A 16,159-nucleotide genomic window follows, 5' to 3' on the forward strand; every position below is an offset into this window, starting at 1 on the left:
TCAAGTTCGGTGAAAAGAAAAAAGAAAAAATAACTTAATAACCGAACCAAATACTATAAACTACAATTATTTTTGTTCATCTGATCAAAAGCTTCTTAACGATTTGATATAAGCTCTGAACATGACAGGTTCTGTATATTTTTCTAAATAACCCAATAAAATAGTAAAATACTATAAAACTAATCATTCTGTCATCCATCCATCCATGCCATTGCTGTATCTGCAATTACAATATAATTAACTTAACTATACAAAACTCCTAACTATTCGACCCTGCATGCATTGGTGATGAGATAGGTTGAAACAGAAGCCAAGAACGTGCATTTAAAATGAACCAGAAGTTGAAATATTTGAGGTGGGGGGGGGGGGGGGAACTCATTGTCCTTTGTGCAGAGCACTAAATCAATGAAATGTCATATATTGCTTAAGTGGTCCTAGATTTGTAGCTAGATACAGTGGAAAAAAGTGGCTGTCCACTCTGAGTAGAAAGAGAGAAATGAGAGAAAAGAGCAAAGGGATAAGAGGTTAAGACCTCACCATTATTGTTAATAAAAAGAAATTACACATTTAATATAATTCCGCTCGAAATTACCATCTGGATTAAACATATATAAATGCAATCACTACAGCAGAAAGGAATTACATCTAAGGGATAAAATGTGAAAACCAACACACATTTAGTGTTTAAACATATGATATATTTATTATATATATATATGATATGATATGATGATAATGGGAACTGTCTTCTACTCACAAGGATGCCATTGTGTTTCAGCAGTACCCATTAGACTTTTGAGAACCCTGATCTGCATATCCCTGGTCAAGTTTTGCTTGCTTGCTTCCCTCCAGCTTTAGCCCAAAGTGAATGTGAGGAAAATGTGCCCACTGCAACATAATTGGCTTTAGGGTTTAGGTAAAGTTAAGCTTTAGGGTTTAGAATTTTAATTTCTAATATTTCAGTCTATATTTTCATCAAATAATTGGCTTCGAGGCTCCTCTTTACAACATATCTATATATATTAAAAATATTTAAAGAACTCCTAAACATTTTCTTATAATTTTATTTTATCTGTTAATTGAATTTTAGTTTGATTGGCATGTGTATTGTTGGCAATATAGAAAAATGTAGATTTAAATATGTCATTATTTTCCTATTTATAAGTTGAGAAAATTATGAGTGGTCTTAGGCATTATATAAAAAAAAAACATATACATATTTAAACGTGTTTGAATTCATTTATTTTTTTATTGTTGAATAAAAGCTTTTTCTTCCCATTTTGAGTGGTATGATTTATGATTGACAACCGAGGACCAACTAGTCTACAGTCATGAGCTAATTGTGAATTTTTATTTATTTATTTATATCATTTTATCTCTTAATAGGTTTGGTAACTTAGCTATTTTTTCATGGAGATCTTTTAACTAAATTAATTTTCATTCTTCTCAAAAGGGATACTAAATGAGTTTGAATGTAGATATCATCTCCTCTCTAATGGATATAATCTTATATTTATTGTTAAAAAACTATTACATGCTTTATTTATTGATTTAACTTAATTTTTTAATGCAGGAGTTTGGCAGCCTTTTTCTAGCACTCGTGCTAATAGTTCTACACAAATATGGTCATATATTACCAAAAATGCTTCAGTGTAGTTGGTTACATAATTGGGTTTCGTATCAATATTTGCCTATGCCACTAAAGAAAAGAATATTAGACAATTAATGATATATATAGGTCCAGGAATTGCCTAACCTAATATGTTAAAAAACCACTCTCTCGCCATATTTCCTATGCTAGTTTCTACCTCATCCCACATGTTCTCAGTATTTTACTTCTCTCTATCTCTCAAAGCATTTTCATTTTGATTTTATTTTTTATTAAACCAATCCATTTTTAATTTTTAATATTGCACATTAATTTCTCAAAATTTTAAATAAATTTTGACATTAGAAAATCTGATGATTTTATTTAATTTAAGACAAAGGGAGCAGGTAATTAATTATCAAGAAAATATATATATTAAATATATATTTATGAAATATATATTTAACATTTTAATCATAGTTGGAAGTAGTGGTTTTTAGTTTGTTTGTTTTTTAAAAGATTTTATATAAAAATATTTAAAGACAAAATATTATTATAATAATATTCATTATTTTTAAAATATTGACATCGATTCCATTAAGGATTTTTTAATATTTCTCATTATTGGTTATAGATTTTGTTTAGCTGATGTTATGCATTATTAGTTGATTATAGTCTTATACATATACGATTTAGGATAAGGCATAAGTAATCAAAAATATCATTGCCTTGGCTATTCTACATACATGTATTCGTAACCATGAGTAGCTTAAGAAATAAAAGCTTAATTAAGCCCTGAATTGAAGGTAGTTGAGAGGCTTAATATTGTGCTACCATGCTAACAACCTAAGTAAATGTCTCTGCATATGTAAAATTAAATTGAAATGGTAAGGAATTATGGCATACCCTATTAATTAAATGGATTAATTTCCTGTAAAGGTATTATTAATTGAATACAAAAACGCAAGTGAGTATGTATTTGCAGAACGTTAAAAACTTACATTTTTTGCTGCTGTGCTGAAAGCTTCCCTGTGACTGATGTCTGGATTACTAGCTTTGATCCTTTGGATTTCCTCCCTATATAAAATAGTAAGAACCCAGAAAAGGAAACTGTGAGAGAGAGGGTTATGATCCATAACGAAAGTAATTAGCGATGAAATTTGGGTTATAACTTACTTAATGAACCTGTTATATGCAGAAGGAACACGTTGTCTCTTCTCAGGGGCTGCATTTTTTTTATCATATAGTTAATTAAACATCAAATCATAAAGCTTAATCAAACAAAACATTTATTAAAGCTTCCTATCTCTATATTATTGCTTTTTTATTCTGGTTCTGATTAATAACATATATAAGTATGATCATGGATATTTTCAGATAAATGTCTTAAACAATATATACAATCGAAAAGGGTCGAAATTTTCTGGTGGGATAGGCAATCGACTTTACTTTGGCCAGCAAAATCTTCACAAAACAGGTAGGTATTCCAGCCTGGGGACGTACTCAATAATGGCCTATCTACATACAAGCAAACCAGAAAGGCAAATAGCGTTGCTTTGAATTCTTTGTGATAATAAAACTGCAATATTATGATTTAGCGTACGTGATGATATAGGGGGTAAACTTTGTTATGGTATAGGGGTGGTGTCTAGGGAATTGTTAATAATTAATGAGTTAAACTAGTTGTGTGTAAGGTCACCATCTTGGGAGGGGCCATGGTTGAGAGGAAAAATCAAATGAGTTGCTTAAGGTGTTTGTGATAGGTGATAGCTAGCTCCTCAAGTGGCCCTGTATCATAATGTTGTGTGATTGATTCAGCCTCGTTATTTACTATATTACGGCCTTTTGTGAGGGGAGACGTTTATCCATCATCAAAAAGGCATTGGTAGTTGGTTCAGCATTTAACACACTTTGGTATCAGCTATGCATGTAAAATTTACTGAATGGCACCTATCTCAATGCATTTGAATGATACACATTATATATAAAAGATTGAGAGAGTGAGACAAACGGCGAATAGGTGGCATTCTAGTTGCTTCTTGCTCTGTAGAATCAACTGCAGAAAACTTGTTGCATTTGGAAGAGGATCCACATTCCTTATTTGAATGATCTTCATCAATGGTTATCTGCTGTTTCTACAAGACAAAACAAACAAGTAAATCATCCAAAGAAATTGTCCCACAAAGCCTTTAATAACATTTAAGTAAAGAAAAAGGTGAAATTCTATTGAACCTAAACTTGGGGCATAAGCTAAAGATTTAGCCTCAAAAAACCCTATAGGAGAAACTAAAAAGTTGGAGAATAAAGCAGATGAAAGAGGTTGAAATCATCTGAAACAAACAATGATTGACTCATATCCTATCTTATGAACCCATAAAATAATATGCTTTGGAACCTTTGGTCACTCAAAGGGAAAATGTAATATTATATATTATTCCTTGTCTTACTACTAACATTCTTTATTAAATTATTATTTTATTTAATTAATATTTGAGGAAGTGATAAGAATGTCCCGAAAAACCGGGGGGGGGGGGGGGGGGAGCACCAAAAAGAAGCTGAAATTACCTGAGCATCTTGACTGGGAACTGTTTGAAGTGAAGTTCCCATATTTACAGACAGCAGATTGGCACAATGCCCACATCTAACAGTCACGATGTTGAACGCACTGTTGCATGGAACACTAACCTGCAAAGGTTACCATTTCGGAATTGTTAATGGTTATTAATGTCGTGACACCTGCTCAAAATGCAACCATGTCTGAAACTTTTAAGCTTTGTCAGCACAGCATGCCATCAACCCTATCTTTCTCTTTTGGTCATTCAAAGCTGTTTAAAACAATTCCAAACCCTAAGCAAGAAATCCAAGCCTCATATCTATTTAGATTCCAAAATTCCCACATACAGTCTTCAGATCTGCCATATACAGACCCAGAATACCCCCAAAACACTGAAGTTTCATAATATAGAAACTTGGAACATCCCAAGTCCTGCCAAATCAGTTTGACGCAAGGAGAAACAGAAGCGAAAGCATTCATGAACTAATCCTTTCAAATTTTAATATGGGTCTCTTTTATATCAGATGCCAAATTACATGGGCAAATAATTATAACTATTAACTTTAAAGGACTTCTTCCAATATCTGCTTTCCTTTCGGTGCGCCTGACACCGCAACCAAGATTATAAAAGATAGGAAAAACACACACACACACGCATATGTACAAGCCCTGATTGACGTGAGAGAAAGAGAAAGATGAAAAGAACGTGACTAGATTGTATTTTAAATGTATTTTTTGTTGGTTTTCAAAAGGGGTTTGCTTAACAGAGGCATGTTTATATATGAATGAAGAAAAAAATAGTTTAGGGGTACCCCATGATTTCTCTCTTGGCCAAGCTCTCTCTCCACAACCTCTTTGTATAAGGAAAGAAAAAAACCCTTTTTGTACTTAAAAGGTCAGACCGACCCCAACCTATGCAACCGATTATATAATAAAGAAGTTGATGATGATATCATCGAATATCGATCATAAATAAAGTGCGTTGTTCCAGTGCTTGGTTAGAAAACAAAAGCAACACTGCCTTAAAGAGGAAAAGATCTTTGAAAAACCATTATTTTAATTTCCAGCTTTGACCAGAAAACATAACCATGAACTTGCATTTAGAGATGACTCTAGTAAATCGGACATGAAATACCATAACCATGAGGTTGAAATGCAGAAAATGAAAGAAACTCGTCTATTTTTTGACTTGTACATTGACCTGGAAGAACCCTAGGCCTAGCCTACCTCTATCTATCTCGGGAAAGTTTTATCACTCACTTGCCCAAGCTTTCATTTACTTGCTCATGAGAGATCAAACTTTGAAAGGGCCGTCCAGAATGCTTTCGCTTCGCTCCAAATACAACACTTGTGCTTGTTTTAGATGGGAATTCTAGATCGTTGCTTTTAGTCATTTTCCAAGTTAAAATCAAGAAAAATCTCACGATCCATCAACCATGAATCATGTAGGTAACGTGGATTTTTTGGGACATTTTCCAGGTTAAATCAAGAAAAATCTCCCACTTTGTTCTTCGAGAAAATAACGAAAACTATTTCAACAAACAGAAACAAGCCAGTCATGGCAAATTCAACTCACTTTTACAGAAAGGAAAGACATTTAAAATAAATAAATAAAGTGAACATAACAAACACGTTGAGAGGTGAAGAAAGAAAGAAATATATTGTAATGGAATTCAGTGCAGTACCGCTAAAATGGTGTTGCAGAAGTTGCAGTGAACATACCAAACACGTTCAGATGTCAAGTCCATTGACATTTTTTCCCCTCTCTTTTGGTTTCTCAATACCTTTTTTCTCCTAACTATATAATGTTCCTCAACAACAAATGAAGGAAAAGAAAAAGAAAGAGTAGCATAAATGGATCAAGGTTGAAGAGGAGAAGAATAGTAACAAGAAAGGGAAGATGGTAGGACGACAAAGAACAAGAAAATTATTGGGTATTGCTTGTATTTTATATGAATCAATTATAGGAGACAGAGGGATTTGAGAAGTGTACAAAAAATATGATATGACAAGTCCAGTCCAATCGGGAGAGAGAAATTAGGAAGAAAGTAGTGAAGTAAATATGGTGGGAAGGAAATGGAAAGAACGGCAAAGAAAGGAAAGGAAGAGAGAGAGAGAGAAAGGGGGTGTTATGATTGATGGAATGAGTGGGTGAAAATCGTCCTGCTTTGAGTAGCGGACGAAGGGGGGGTTGGCGAGGGCGAGGGCGGGGGCGGGGATATATTAATGCTTCCGAATGTTTTAAGCCGAAGTATACAAGAAAATGGGTATTATCTTCAATTTCGAGTTTTAATTCAAAGTACGAAAATAAACTTGAAAATAATTAATAAGAGGATGATTGCAATTGTAAGGTAATTTGTATTTTCAAAGAAAAGATATAGCTTCTAATTTTAGAGATGATATTGTTGGGAGGGATAAGCATAAATCTTAAATATGAATTGTAAAATGAATATATTAAATATATAAAAAAGTTTAAAAATAATTAATAAATGGTTAGGTGCAATGATAAGATAAATTATATTTGTAAGGGAGAATCTAGGTTTGAACTTTAAAAATAACATTGTTGGGAGGAGTAATCACAAAAATTCCAAACACGATATGAATAATATAAAAAATCTCAAAATAATCGTAAAGATAAATAGTCTTCAAAAGTAGGTAATACTTAATTTTTATTTATAAAAGTAGTATATACTTTTAAATGTTAAATAAATTTAATATTAAAAATAATGGGCGTTTTACCCAAAAATGTCCTTTAAATAATATAATTACGGAAATGGGCTGTTTATTGCGTTATTTACCGGATTAGGCTGTTTTCCACGAAAACGCGTCCACGTAAGCGCGATTTCGGAGTACATGTCAACAAAACGCTTCCCTGGGGAAGCGCTTTGTCCACATCAACAAAAAGCGCGTCCTTGAGGGTGCGCTTTGTTGACGTGGACAAAGCGCTCCCCTAGGGAAGAGTTTTGCCTTTTTTTAGGGTTAGGGTTTTATTATTTAATTGATTTAGGGTTAGGGTTTTTATAGTTTAAGGTTAGGGTTTTGTAAGGGTTTAGGTTTTTTTGAGTTTTAAGGTTTAAGGGTTTTAGGAAAAAAAATTAATTGAATTGGGGTATAAATTAACTATTAATTTTAAATACTAAATATTAAAATAGAGTTTAGGGTATTAGGGTTAATTGATTAAATTATGGATTGATTTAGGGTTTAGGGTTAATTGATTAAATTTAGGGTTAATTGATACATACAAGAAAAAAATTCTCAAAGATAATATGATTGCAGCATATATACATACTTGCGCTATGTTAAGTTTAGGGTTTCGAGAAAAAACTAATTGAATTAGGATTTAGGGTTTTAAGATTAATTCATTAAATTAACTATTAACTTTAAATACTAAATACTAAATTAGAGTGTATTAGGGTTAATTCATTAAATTAGGGATTAGGGTTTAGTTTTTTAAAATAAATTTGTGTTTAGGGTATTAGAAAAAACGTATAAGCAATATAAAATTTTTTGTCATAGGTTTTAAGGTTTAGGGTTTCTGCAAGAATAATTCTAAGCAGACATTTCTGGAAAAATAGTGTCGGAAAACGCTTCAAGCAGGATGCACTGTCAGTAAAATTTTCGAAAAAAGCTCCTACGTGGACGCTCTTTTGCTACAGTAGTTCGTAGAAAAATAATTTTGAGTAGACGTTTCTAAACAAATAGTGCCGAAAACGCTTCAAGTAGGATGCACTGTCAGCAAAATTTCTAGAAAAAGCTCCCCCGTGGACGCTTTTTTGCTACAGTAGTTCGTAGAAAAATAATTCTGAGTAGACGTTTCTCAACAAATAGCGCCGAAAACGCTTCAAGCAGGATGCACTGTCAGCAAAATTTCTGGAAAAAGCTCTCACGTGGACGCTCTTTTGCTACAGTAGTTCGTAGAAAAATAATTCTGAGTAGACATTTCTGAACAAATAGTGCCGAAGTTTTAAACAGGATGCACTGTCAGCAAAATTTCTGGAAAAAGCTCCGACGTGGACGCTCTTTTGCTACAGTAGTTAGTAGAAAAATGAGGCTATAAATGAGCCAAATTTTATTCTCAGGTTGCATAACTTACAACAAAAAAATTAGAGAGGCTAAGAAGAAAAGAAATTGAAGATGAGTGAATGTATTAGTGATGTTATTTACTATGATGGTGAGGTCTGTAACACCGAGAACGGTGTTGTTTTTTTATCGGGGAACACAGCGAGACTGGTTTTTAACTAGAACATAGATTTGAAAGAACTTCGTAAAAGAATTAGGCGCAAAATCTTCAGAACGACGCCAATGAAAGCTTTGTCTATTAAGTATCGATTTTGTGCTTCAGTTGATCTTGTGACATATGACTCAATCGACATCAAAGGCGCTCGTAGCTTGGAGGCAATGGTGCAGACTCATCTCGCTAGTGGATCACCCTATCTTGAGTTATATATACAATTTTTATCTCCAAATGATACATTTGCAGCTTCAACATTTACTGCTGGTCGAGAGGAATACACAACCCCTACCCGATACTCCGTTAGTGGGTGGAAAAACACGGAAGTGCCCATGTTTAGTAGCAGTATGGAATACCCAACCCTTGCACGACACTCCGTTAGTGGATGGGACATGCACCTCAGTGGGTCGATGTTTGATGCTGGAAATACGTACCGGGGAATGACATCAACTTCTAGTGGTTGGCAATCCACATCTGATTGGAGACGTTGTGAAATGTCCATAAGGAGGGATGATGTACTCCCTACGACATCCACCAGCGAGGGGACCTTTTACGTTGCACATGATAATGGGTCAGATAATGAGTCCGATGCGGATCCACCTCGAAAGGCCGGCCCCGATGGTGCAGAAGTTGCATTATTTTCTGAACCAGTGCCTGTTCCGACCATACCTGAAGATGTTAAAGGGGGTTCAAATGATGAAGAAGAAGATCTACGATTTAAGGCGTACTCGCCTCCAGCCTATATGCATAATGTTGATCTATCTCAAGATGATACGTTGAAGTTTCCAGATCTACCACACAAAAGGCGTGACCATACAAGTTCTTCATTGGATTCAGGTGAATTAGAAGTTGGTAAGGAGATTTCCAATAAAGATAGTTTTCTTGGTGCATTAAAACAACATAGCATCATAAACGGGGTTAACTACAACGTGGTTAAATTCAAATCCAATAAGTTTGAGGCCAAGTGTGCAGTGCAAGACGGTACATGTTCATGGAAAATCATGGCCTCGTTGAGGAAAAAGACAGGCTTGTGGGAGATAAAAAAGTACAAAGGTCGACATATATGTGCTACCGGTACAGTATCACTAACCATTTAGATTTTTTTAATGGTATTGTTATTACATACTGTTGCATTTTTTAATGTACTTCATTGACAGGTGTTTCGGAAGATCATCCCAAGATGAATTTAGATATGTTAGCTACCTTAATACTACCGACGGTGAAAGCCGATCCCAGAACCTCAGTACCGGTCTTAATTACCAATATTCGTAGCCAGTTAAGGTACACGCTCTCTTACCACAAGGCTTGGATAGCTAAGCAGAAGGCATTGGAAAAAATTCATGGTGGGTGGGACGCTTCATATAATGAAGTGTGGCAGTGGTGTCAGGTGCTGGAGAGATATGTCCCAGGTTGCGTAACAGACCTTGAAACGGAACCTGTGTACTACAACGACCGGTTGCTCTGTGGATGCCAAGTATTTAAGCGTCTGTTCTGGACCTTTAAGTAATTTCAATATGTATTTTTATATTGCAAGCCATTGGTACAAATTGACAGTACCTTTATGTACGATAGATATACCCATCGGCTATTGCTAGCTGTGACACAAGATGGCAGTGGGAGAATCCTTCCACTTGCGTTTGCAGTAACACCGAGGGAGTCAGCTAATGACTGGGAGTTCTTTCTTTATAGGTTAAGGAGGCATGTCTGCCCCCAACCTAATATCTACGTCATATCGGATCGAGGCACCAGAATACTAGCAGCAATTGAGCGACAAGGAAGCCTATGGCATCACACACACTATCGGTATTGCCTAAGGCACGTTGCGTCCAACTACTACGGGCAATTTTGATTTATAAGTAAAAAAAGACAAGTGACCAACATGGGTATTTAATATCTATTAATGTAATTTCGTTTATAATATTGAATTTATTTTAAATGAAAAAGTGGTATATAATTTTCACTATCAACTTATATTGGCAGGGTATGAGATAAGTAAGGACCGTTTTCATGAGATGTTGGCGGTTTTGCGTTCAGTTAACGAAGAAGGTGCAGACTACCTCTGTAACATACCTTTCGAACAGTAGACACAAGCATACGACGACGGCCTACGATATGGTCATATGACTTCAAACCTGGCTGAATACATAAATTCCGTTCTAAAAGAAACATGTCATTTACCGATAACGTGGGTTGTTCGAGAGACATATTTTCGTTTAGTGGCACTATTTTCGAAGCGAGCAGCGAGTTATAAAGGCCAAATGCAAGGAGGTCTTGTATGGTGAGCAAAGGTATTGCAAGAAATTAACAAGGCGAAGGTGCGGGCAAACACCATGCACATAGTTTGTCATGATCGAGACAACCTATGGTTTCATGTGACGGAGTTTGACAGACTGCACGAAGGTATTATTGGCGGGCAATATCGTGTACACTTGAGAAATAGGACTTGTGACTGTGGGAGGTTTGCCACACTTCGTTATCCATGTGCTCATGTAATTGCAGCTTGTCAGAATCTCTATCTAGATCCCATGAGCTACGTCGACAAAGTGTACAAACTAGAAACCATGTACAACATGTGGAGACACGTATTCCCATTTGTCCCAGATGAACATAACTGGCCGCCTATATCGCTTGCTCCATTTAAGCTATTACCGGATAGAGAATTACGTCGCAAACCAAAGGGTCGACCTTGCTCTACTAGAATACGTACCAATATGGATATCCGAGAAACAACCAATAATCAGAAGTTGTGCGGATGGTGTAGGAACCCAGGTTATACAAGTAAATCATGTCCAAATCGAAATAGTTGATAGTTGTCGTAAAAAACTATGTTCTATTATTTATATTTTATTAAATGAAACTATGTTGTATTACAATTGTCTTATTCAAAAGAACTTTTATTTTTATTAAATGAAACAATATAAAAAAGTTTGTAAAAATATATTAAAAAAATCAATGTCCGTGGCGGTTGGAATCAGTGCCACATAAGCGTCGTCAATGAGTCCGTGCTAGATTCCTCATTCGATCAGCTTCTGGTGAAGGTTGCGGTTGGAATCATTTGGTTGTGGCTGTTGGGAGGGTGACCCACCTTGATAGAATAATGATTGCGGCGGTGTTTGCGTTACTCATGGCGGAGGTGTTTGAATCCCGTAAGGTGATAGAAATTGGTAGAAAGAAGAGCTCCCCGATGGTGCCTCGTACGATCCCTCATGCAACGACGGCCTATAGATCGGAGGTTGACTTGGAGTAATCGGAAATAGAAATGATCTGGGCCATAGATTCCAACCTGCCATAGGACTAGGAAAAGGAAACATATAAGGGTTAGGATACATATAAGGGCTAGGATACGCACCTGGCATGATCTAAAAAGGCTGTGATGTAGGTGTCGTTCGTTGAACTGTTGGGCCTGATGATTGTGTGGGTGTTGTTGATGGGCCTGTGTCGTCGTCCCTCCTTCTTGGATTTAAAGGGCCCCGTCGTTCCCTTTGGGCACGAATTTGTCGTCGCCTCTTCTCTTCCGACAATAAATATGGCTTGCCATGGATCCTAAACCATGGCATGTATTCTAATACGCACGCTAACTCTAGAACGATGATCGGTTCCTGAATAGGTATATAATCATACCAATTTTTCCATATTTCGATATAGTGTGACCAGAATCTAGGCCAATCCATATGCAATTGCCGTAAGTCGACTTTGTGCTCATCATCAAACACATCGGGTGCCATGAGAATCAAACACATCGAGTGCCACGAGAATCGGTTGTCGGAATCCAAATTGCCGCAATACTCTATTTGACTGGTGCATCTCCACGGTAGCATAGTTCACCAATGGGACCTTCACATGCCAAACGTTTGGATTTTGAAAGAATTCATCTGAAATTATTACCCGAATTGCCGGATCCTCGTATGGTGTCCATTGAAACTATATGAACATAATAAAAATATTACTTATACACATAATACATAATACTAAATACTAAATACGAAACAACTATTTTATTATGTATATATATTTTATTTAATACTTATTTCTGCTTCCAATCGTTGGTCTAATAGAAGCCGTATATCTTCGAGAGAGGTAGGTAATCTGACGTAACTCGCTGAATGGTTCCACCTAATTAAATAAATTTTTAGCATAAAATTATATTCTAAATCTACGTAATAATTGTAAAAACTAATATAAAACTTACCTCATTATGAGTGGAAATGTATATGGGTGGTCGACTCGAGGACGTAAAAATGGAAAGCTAAACCGTGCTCATGATTGCAGTAGTGATAGGAAACCTCCTATTTTGGCTTTGTTTGGTCGCGTCGCCCCTCACATTTCCTTGTACAATGTTGCCAACACGGCAGACTCCCAACTCAATTCGTCGGCTGCTCTAAAATCTACGAGTTTCAGCAGCCATATCAGATGTACGAGGTTTCTTGACAAGTCCAACATCAAATAACCTCCAATCATCTTAAGAATATATGCCCGAGAATATCGTATTCTTTCGAGTTCAGTCGAATCATTATCCGGCTCCGGAAATGTGTCTCGTAACCATCCCATCTCGATTCACCTCTGTTAATTTTATCCAGCATAGTACCCAAAAGCTCGTAGCATATGGCTCCCCAATCAGTAGATAATGTGGACCCGGTGACTGCGTACCCATCCACCGGCAATCCCAATTGCAAATTCACCTCTTCTAGAGTGATAGTACACTCTCCGCATGGAAGATGAAAAGTGTGCGTCTCGGGTCTCCACCTCTCTATCAATACACTGATTAGTTTCAGGTCCAACTTGCACCCCCGGCCTATTGTGGCCACGTGCCAAAATCCCTCTTCCCGCAAGTAATTCTCGATCAACGGCGATGGAGGACCAGACATATTACGGATGTAGCATTGCAACACCCGATCTACAGACTATTATAAAAATTTATAAAACAAAAATTAATTAAAATTGCATAAATTAATTAATGCAAACATCATAAATGAAAAAAAAAGCTGTATTGAAATTGTAATTATAATTGCATAAATGAATAAAATATCAAATAGTATTGCAAATTTAATTAAATTTGCATAAATTAAAATAATATCGAATAGTATTGAAATTTTAAAATTATCACTTACCATTGTCATTTGATCAATGGAGATGTGCTTATTATCGAGACGGATTAATTCTCCGGCCATTGCTAACACGATCGAATTTTTTTAATTTAAAAAAATTAAATTCAAAAAAATTTTAAACAAAGAATTTTGATAGAAATTTGATAGAATTTTGAGAAAATTTCAATGAAATTTGATAGATTTTTAAGGAATATTGAAAGAATGTTGAGAATTATGAGAGAATTGTGTGAAAAGTAATTAAAGGGAAAGGAATTTTGAGAGAATTATAGAAATTTGAAAGATTTGTATGAAAAAATGATTTGGGGGGGGGGGTTATAAGGTTTTTTTTGGACCATTGGAAGCCAATGGGCAAAACGCTCCCTTGGGGGAGTGCTTTGTCCACGTCAGCAAAGCACGCCCTTAAGGACTCGTTTTTTGCTGACTTGGAGAAAGCGCTCCCCCAGGGGAGCGTTTTGTTGACGTGGCCACTAAATCGCGCTTACGTGGATGCGTTTTTATGGAAAACGGCCTAATCAGATAAATAACGCCATATACGGCCCATTTCTATAATTATATTATTTAAAGGGCATTTTGAGTAAAACGCCCAAAAATAATTAGATTATTCATAAATACTAAAAAATACTAAATTTTTTGAATTAAATTAATATATAACTTAGGAATAAATTATAGTAGGATGATCCTAAAAAAGCATAGTTTTTAGGTACCAATAAAATAGTGTCATGTCATTAAATTTGAAAGATAACCAAGTATTATTGTACATTCATATATATCTAATATCTTCTCCAACTTAATTTAACTTTAATTAAATTACTTAAAATATTTAATTTTTAAAATTATAAACAAATATTTTTTCTTTTTTTACAAATTTTAATCATTTTGTTTTTCTTTTTCATAAGTTAATATTTTTATTTTATTTTTGTGCAATCAATTTAAAAAAAATTAGTAATTTTTGTGAAATTTTTCTACGCCATTAACACATAATTTTGGTAATTATTTTGCTTTGAACCCCGAACCTAGAACCTAAATCTTAAACTCAAACTCTGAATCTTAAACCATGAACCTCGAGATTTAGGGTTTGGGTTTGGAATTTAAGGTTCATGGTTCAAGATTTAATGTTCAGGGTTCAAATTTGAGTTTGGGGTTTAGGATTTAGGATTATGGGTTCATGTTCAAGGGTTAAGGTTACGAGTTATAAGTTTAGGGTTCATGGTTTAAATATTTGGGGTTACGAGTTCATGTTTAGGGTTCTAGGTTTTTGGTTCAGGATTCTATATGCAGGATTCAGAGTAAAAAATCATCAAAATTATGTGTCAATGGCATGGAAAAAATTGTTGAAATGTAATTAAATAATTGAAAAGAGACCATGAATATTGTGGTAAGAAAGGTTCATAAAATAATTTCTCTACAGGTGAGTGTACAATAATAATGTCATATATTTAAATTTTGATGATGTGGCAAAATTTTATTGATGCCGAAAAACCTTAATTTTTAGGATCTTACGTAAGTTATACCCTATAACTTAACATATATATTTTTTAAATTGTGGTTTTTAACTTATACAATTATTATTTATCTTTTAATTTTCAACATATTCAAATTTTGTATTAAATTTTAGCTAATTAATATATACAACCATCATTGAGTCTTAGCTCAATTGACATTGATATTGTTGTCAGTACAGAAGGACGTAGATTTGAGTACGTTAAAGTACATTATTCTCCTATTTAAAAATTAATAAAAGTATATAAATAATTCTAAATATTATATTAAAAATAGCACCCTTAAAGCAGGTTAAAACTTATATAATTACTGTAAAGAAATTTGAAGAGGATGATAGCAGGTTAAAACTTTTTCATTTTTTTCATAAAAAAAGAAGAAAGAAACGTTGTAAAGAACAAAAAAGCTGAAAGAAAATGTTATAAATTTAGTGTCTTAATTTATAATTATAATTGTAACGAATATTTACAGCTATATTAGAAAGTCAAATGACATTCAAAGTCCGGTGAGCATTGCCTTAATGATAAATCATTGCTTTGCACCTAATTTTATGTGTTATAGTATTTTTATTTAGGTGTGTTTGAAAACAATTCAATTTGAAGTTACAATGCCACATCACAACTAAAATTTGTTCCCTTGGTTCAACGGAATAATTCCATTTTTACCTCCTCCAACAATTAAAAGATTTATTTTAGTCCTTTTGACCTATGATTAAATGAAAAATTCATAAATTTAGTCCTTTTGAAAAATTAATAATTTAATTTAAGCATTTTTAATATAAATATTTTAGCTTCCCCTCAAATTTTATAATCTTATCTCGGTCCCTCCTAAATAAAATTTTTGACTTCGCCCTAGTCAATCCACGTAGGTGAAAAAGTTATGCAATAAATTTATTTGTAAAATTGATATAAAAAGAAAATAAGGCTTTGATTGAAGTGGTAAGATTAAGATGTTAAAAATTAAGATGTTTTAAGTTCGAATCTTATCATGTAATTATTTTTCTAGATTTTTATAATATATATATAAAAAGACAAAAATACTCGCATTGCAATATTTCTTGCTTTGCAAAAGAATGTATTTTAGTAATTTTACAACTGAGTTGGGATCTGGTTGATAGGTGACATCAACTTAGTTAAAGAATTAAATAATAATAATAGCTAAATTATAACACACCGTGAAAAATT

General features: G+C 34.3%; 1 protein-coding gene across 2 annotated transcripts; it reads right to left on the reverse strand.

The window, feature by feature from the left end:
- Window positions 1–539: 539 nt before the first annotated feature.
- LOC108481609 (putative axial regulator YABBY 2) lies at window positions 540–6,350 on the reverse strand. Of its 2 annotated transcripts, none has more exons than XM_053030435.1 (6): window positions 5,828–6,350; window positions 4,154–4,273; window positions 3,600–3,717; window positions 2,765–2,813; window positions 2,590–2,665; window positions 540–888 (listed from the first exon to the last, which is right to left on the reverse strand). In XM_053030435.1, exons 1-6 carry the CDS (start codon window positions 5,894–5,896, stop codon window positions 775–777), a joined length of 546 nt encoding a protein of 181 aa, XP_052886395.1. In that variant the 5' UTR covers window positions 5,897–6,350; the 3' UTR covers window positions 540–774. The 2 variants fall into 2 exon arrangements, with proteins under 2 accessions (XP_052886395.1, XP_017640221.1); XM_017784732.2 differs by having other exon boundaries at window positions 3,600–3,723.
- Between the last annotated feature and the right edge of the window lie 9,809 nt (window positions 6,351–16,159).

This window comes from Gossypium arboreum, chromosome 7 (assembly GCF_025698485.1).
Source record: "Gossypium arboreum isolate Shixiya-1 chromosome 7, ASM2569848v2, whole genome shotgun sequence".
NCBI lineage: Eukaryota > Viridiplantae > Streptophyta > Magnoliopsida > Malvales > Malvaceae > Gossypium > Gossypium arboreum.

Excerpts from the sequence above, each read along its gene's own strand:
- LOC108481609 (XM_017784732.2), bottom strand. The coding sequence starts at position 5,896 with ATGTCAATGGACTTGACATCTGAACGTGTTTGGTATGTTCACTGCAAC. Across the intron at positions 3,724-4,153 it reads TTCCCAGTCAAGATGCTCAG|AAACAGCAGATAACCATTGA; the intron begins GTAATTTCAGCT and ends TTTGTCTTGTAG. Across the intron at positions 2,666-2,764 it reads GCATATAACAGGTTCATTAA|GGAGGAAATCCAAAGGATCA; the intron begins GTAAGTTATAAC and ends TATTTTATATAG.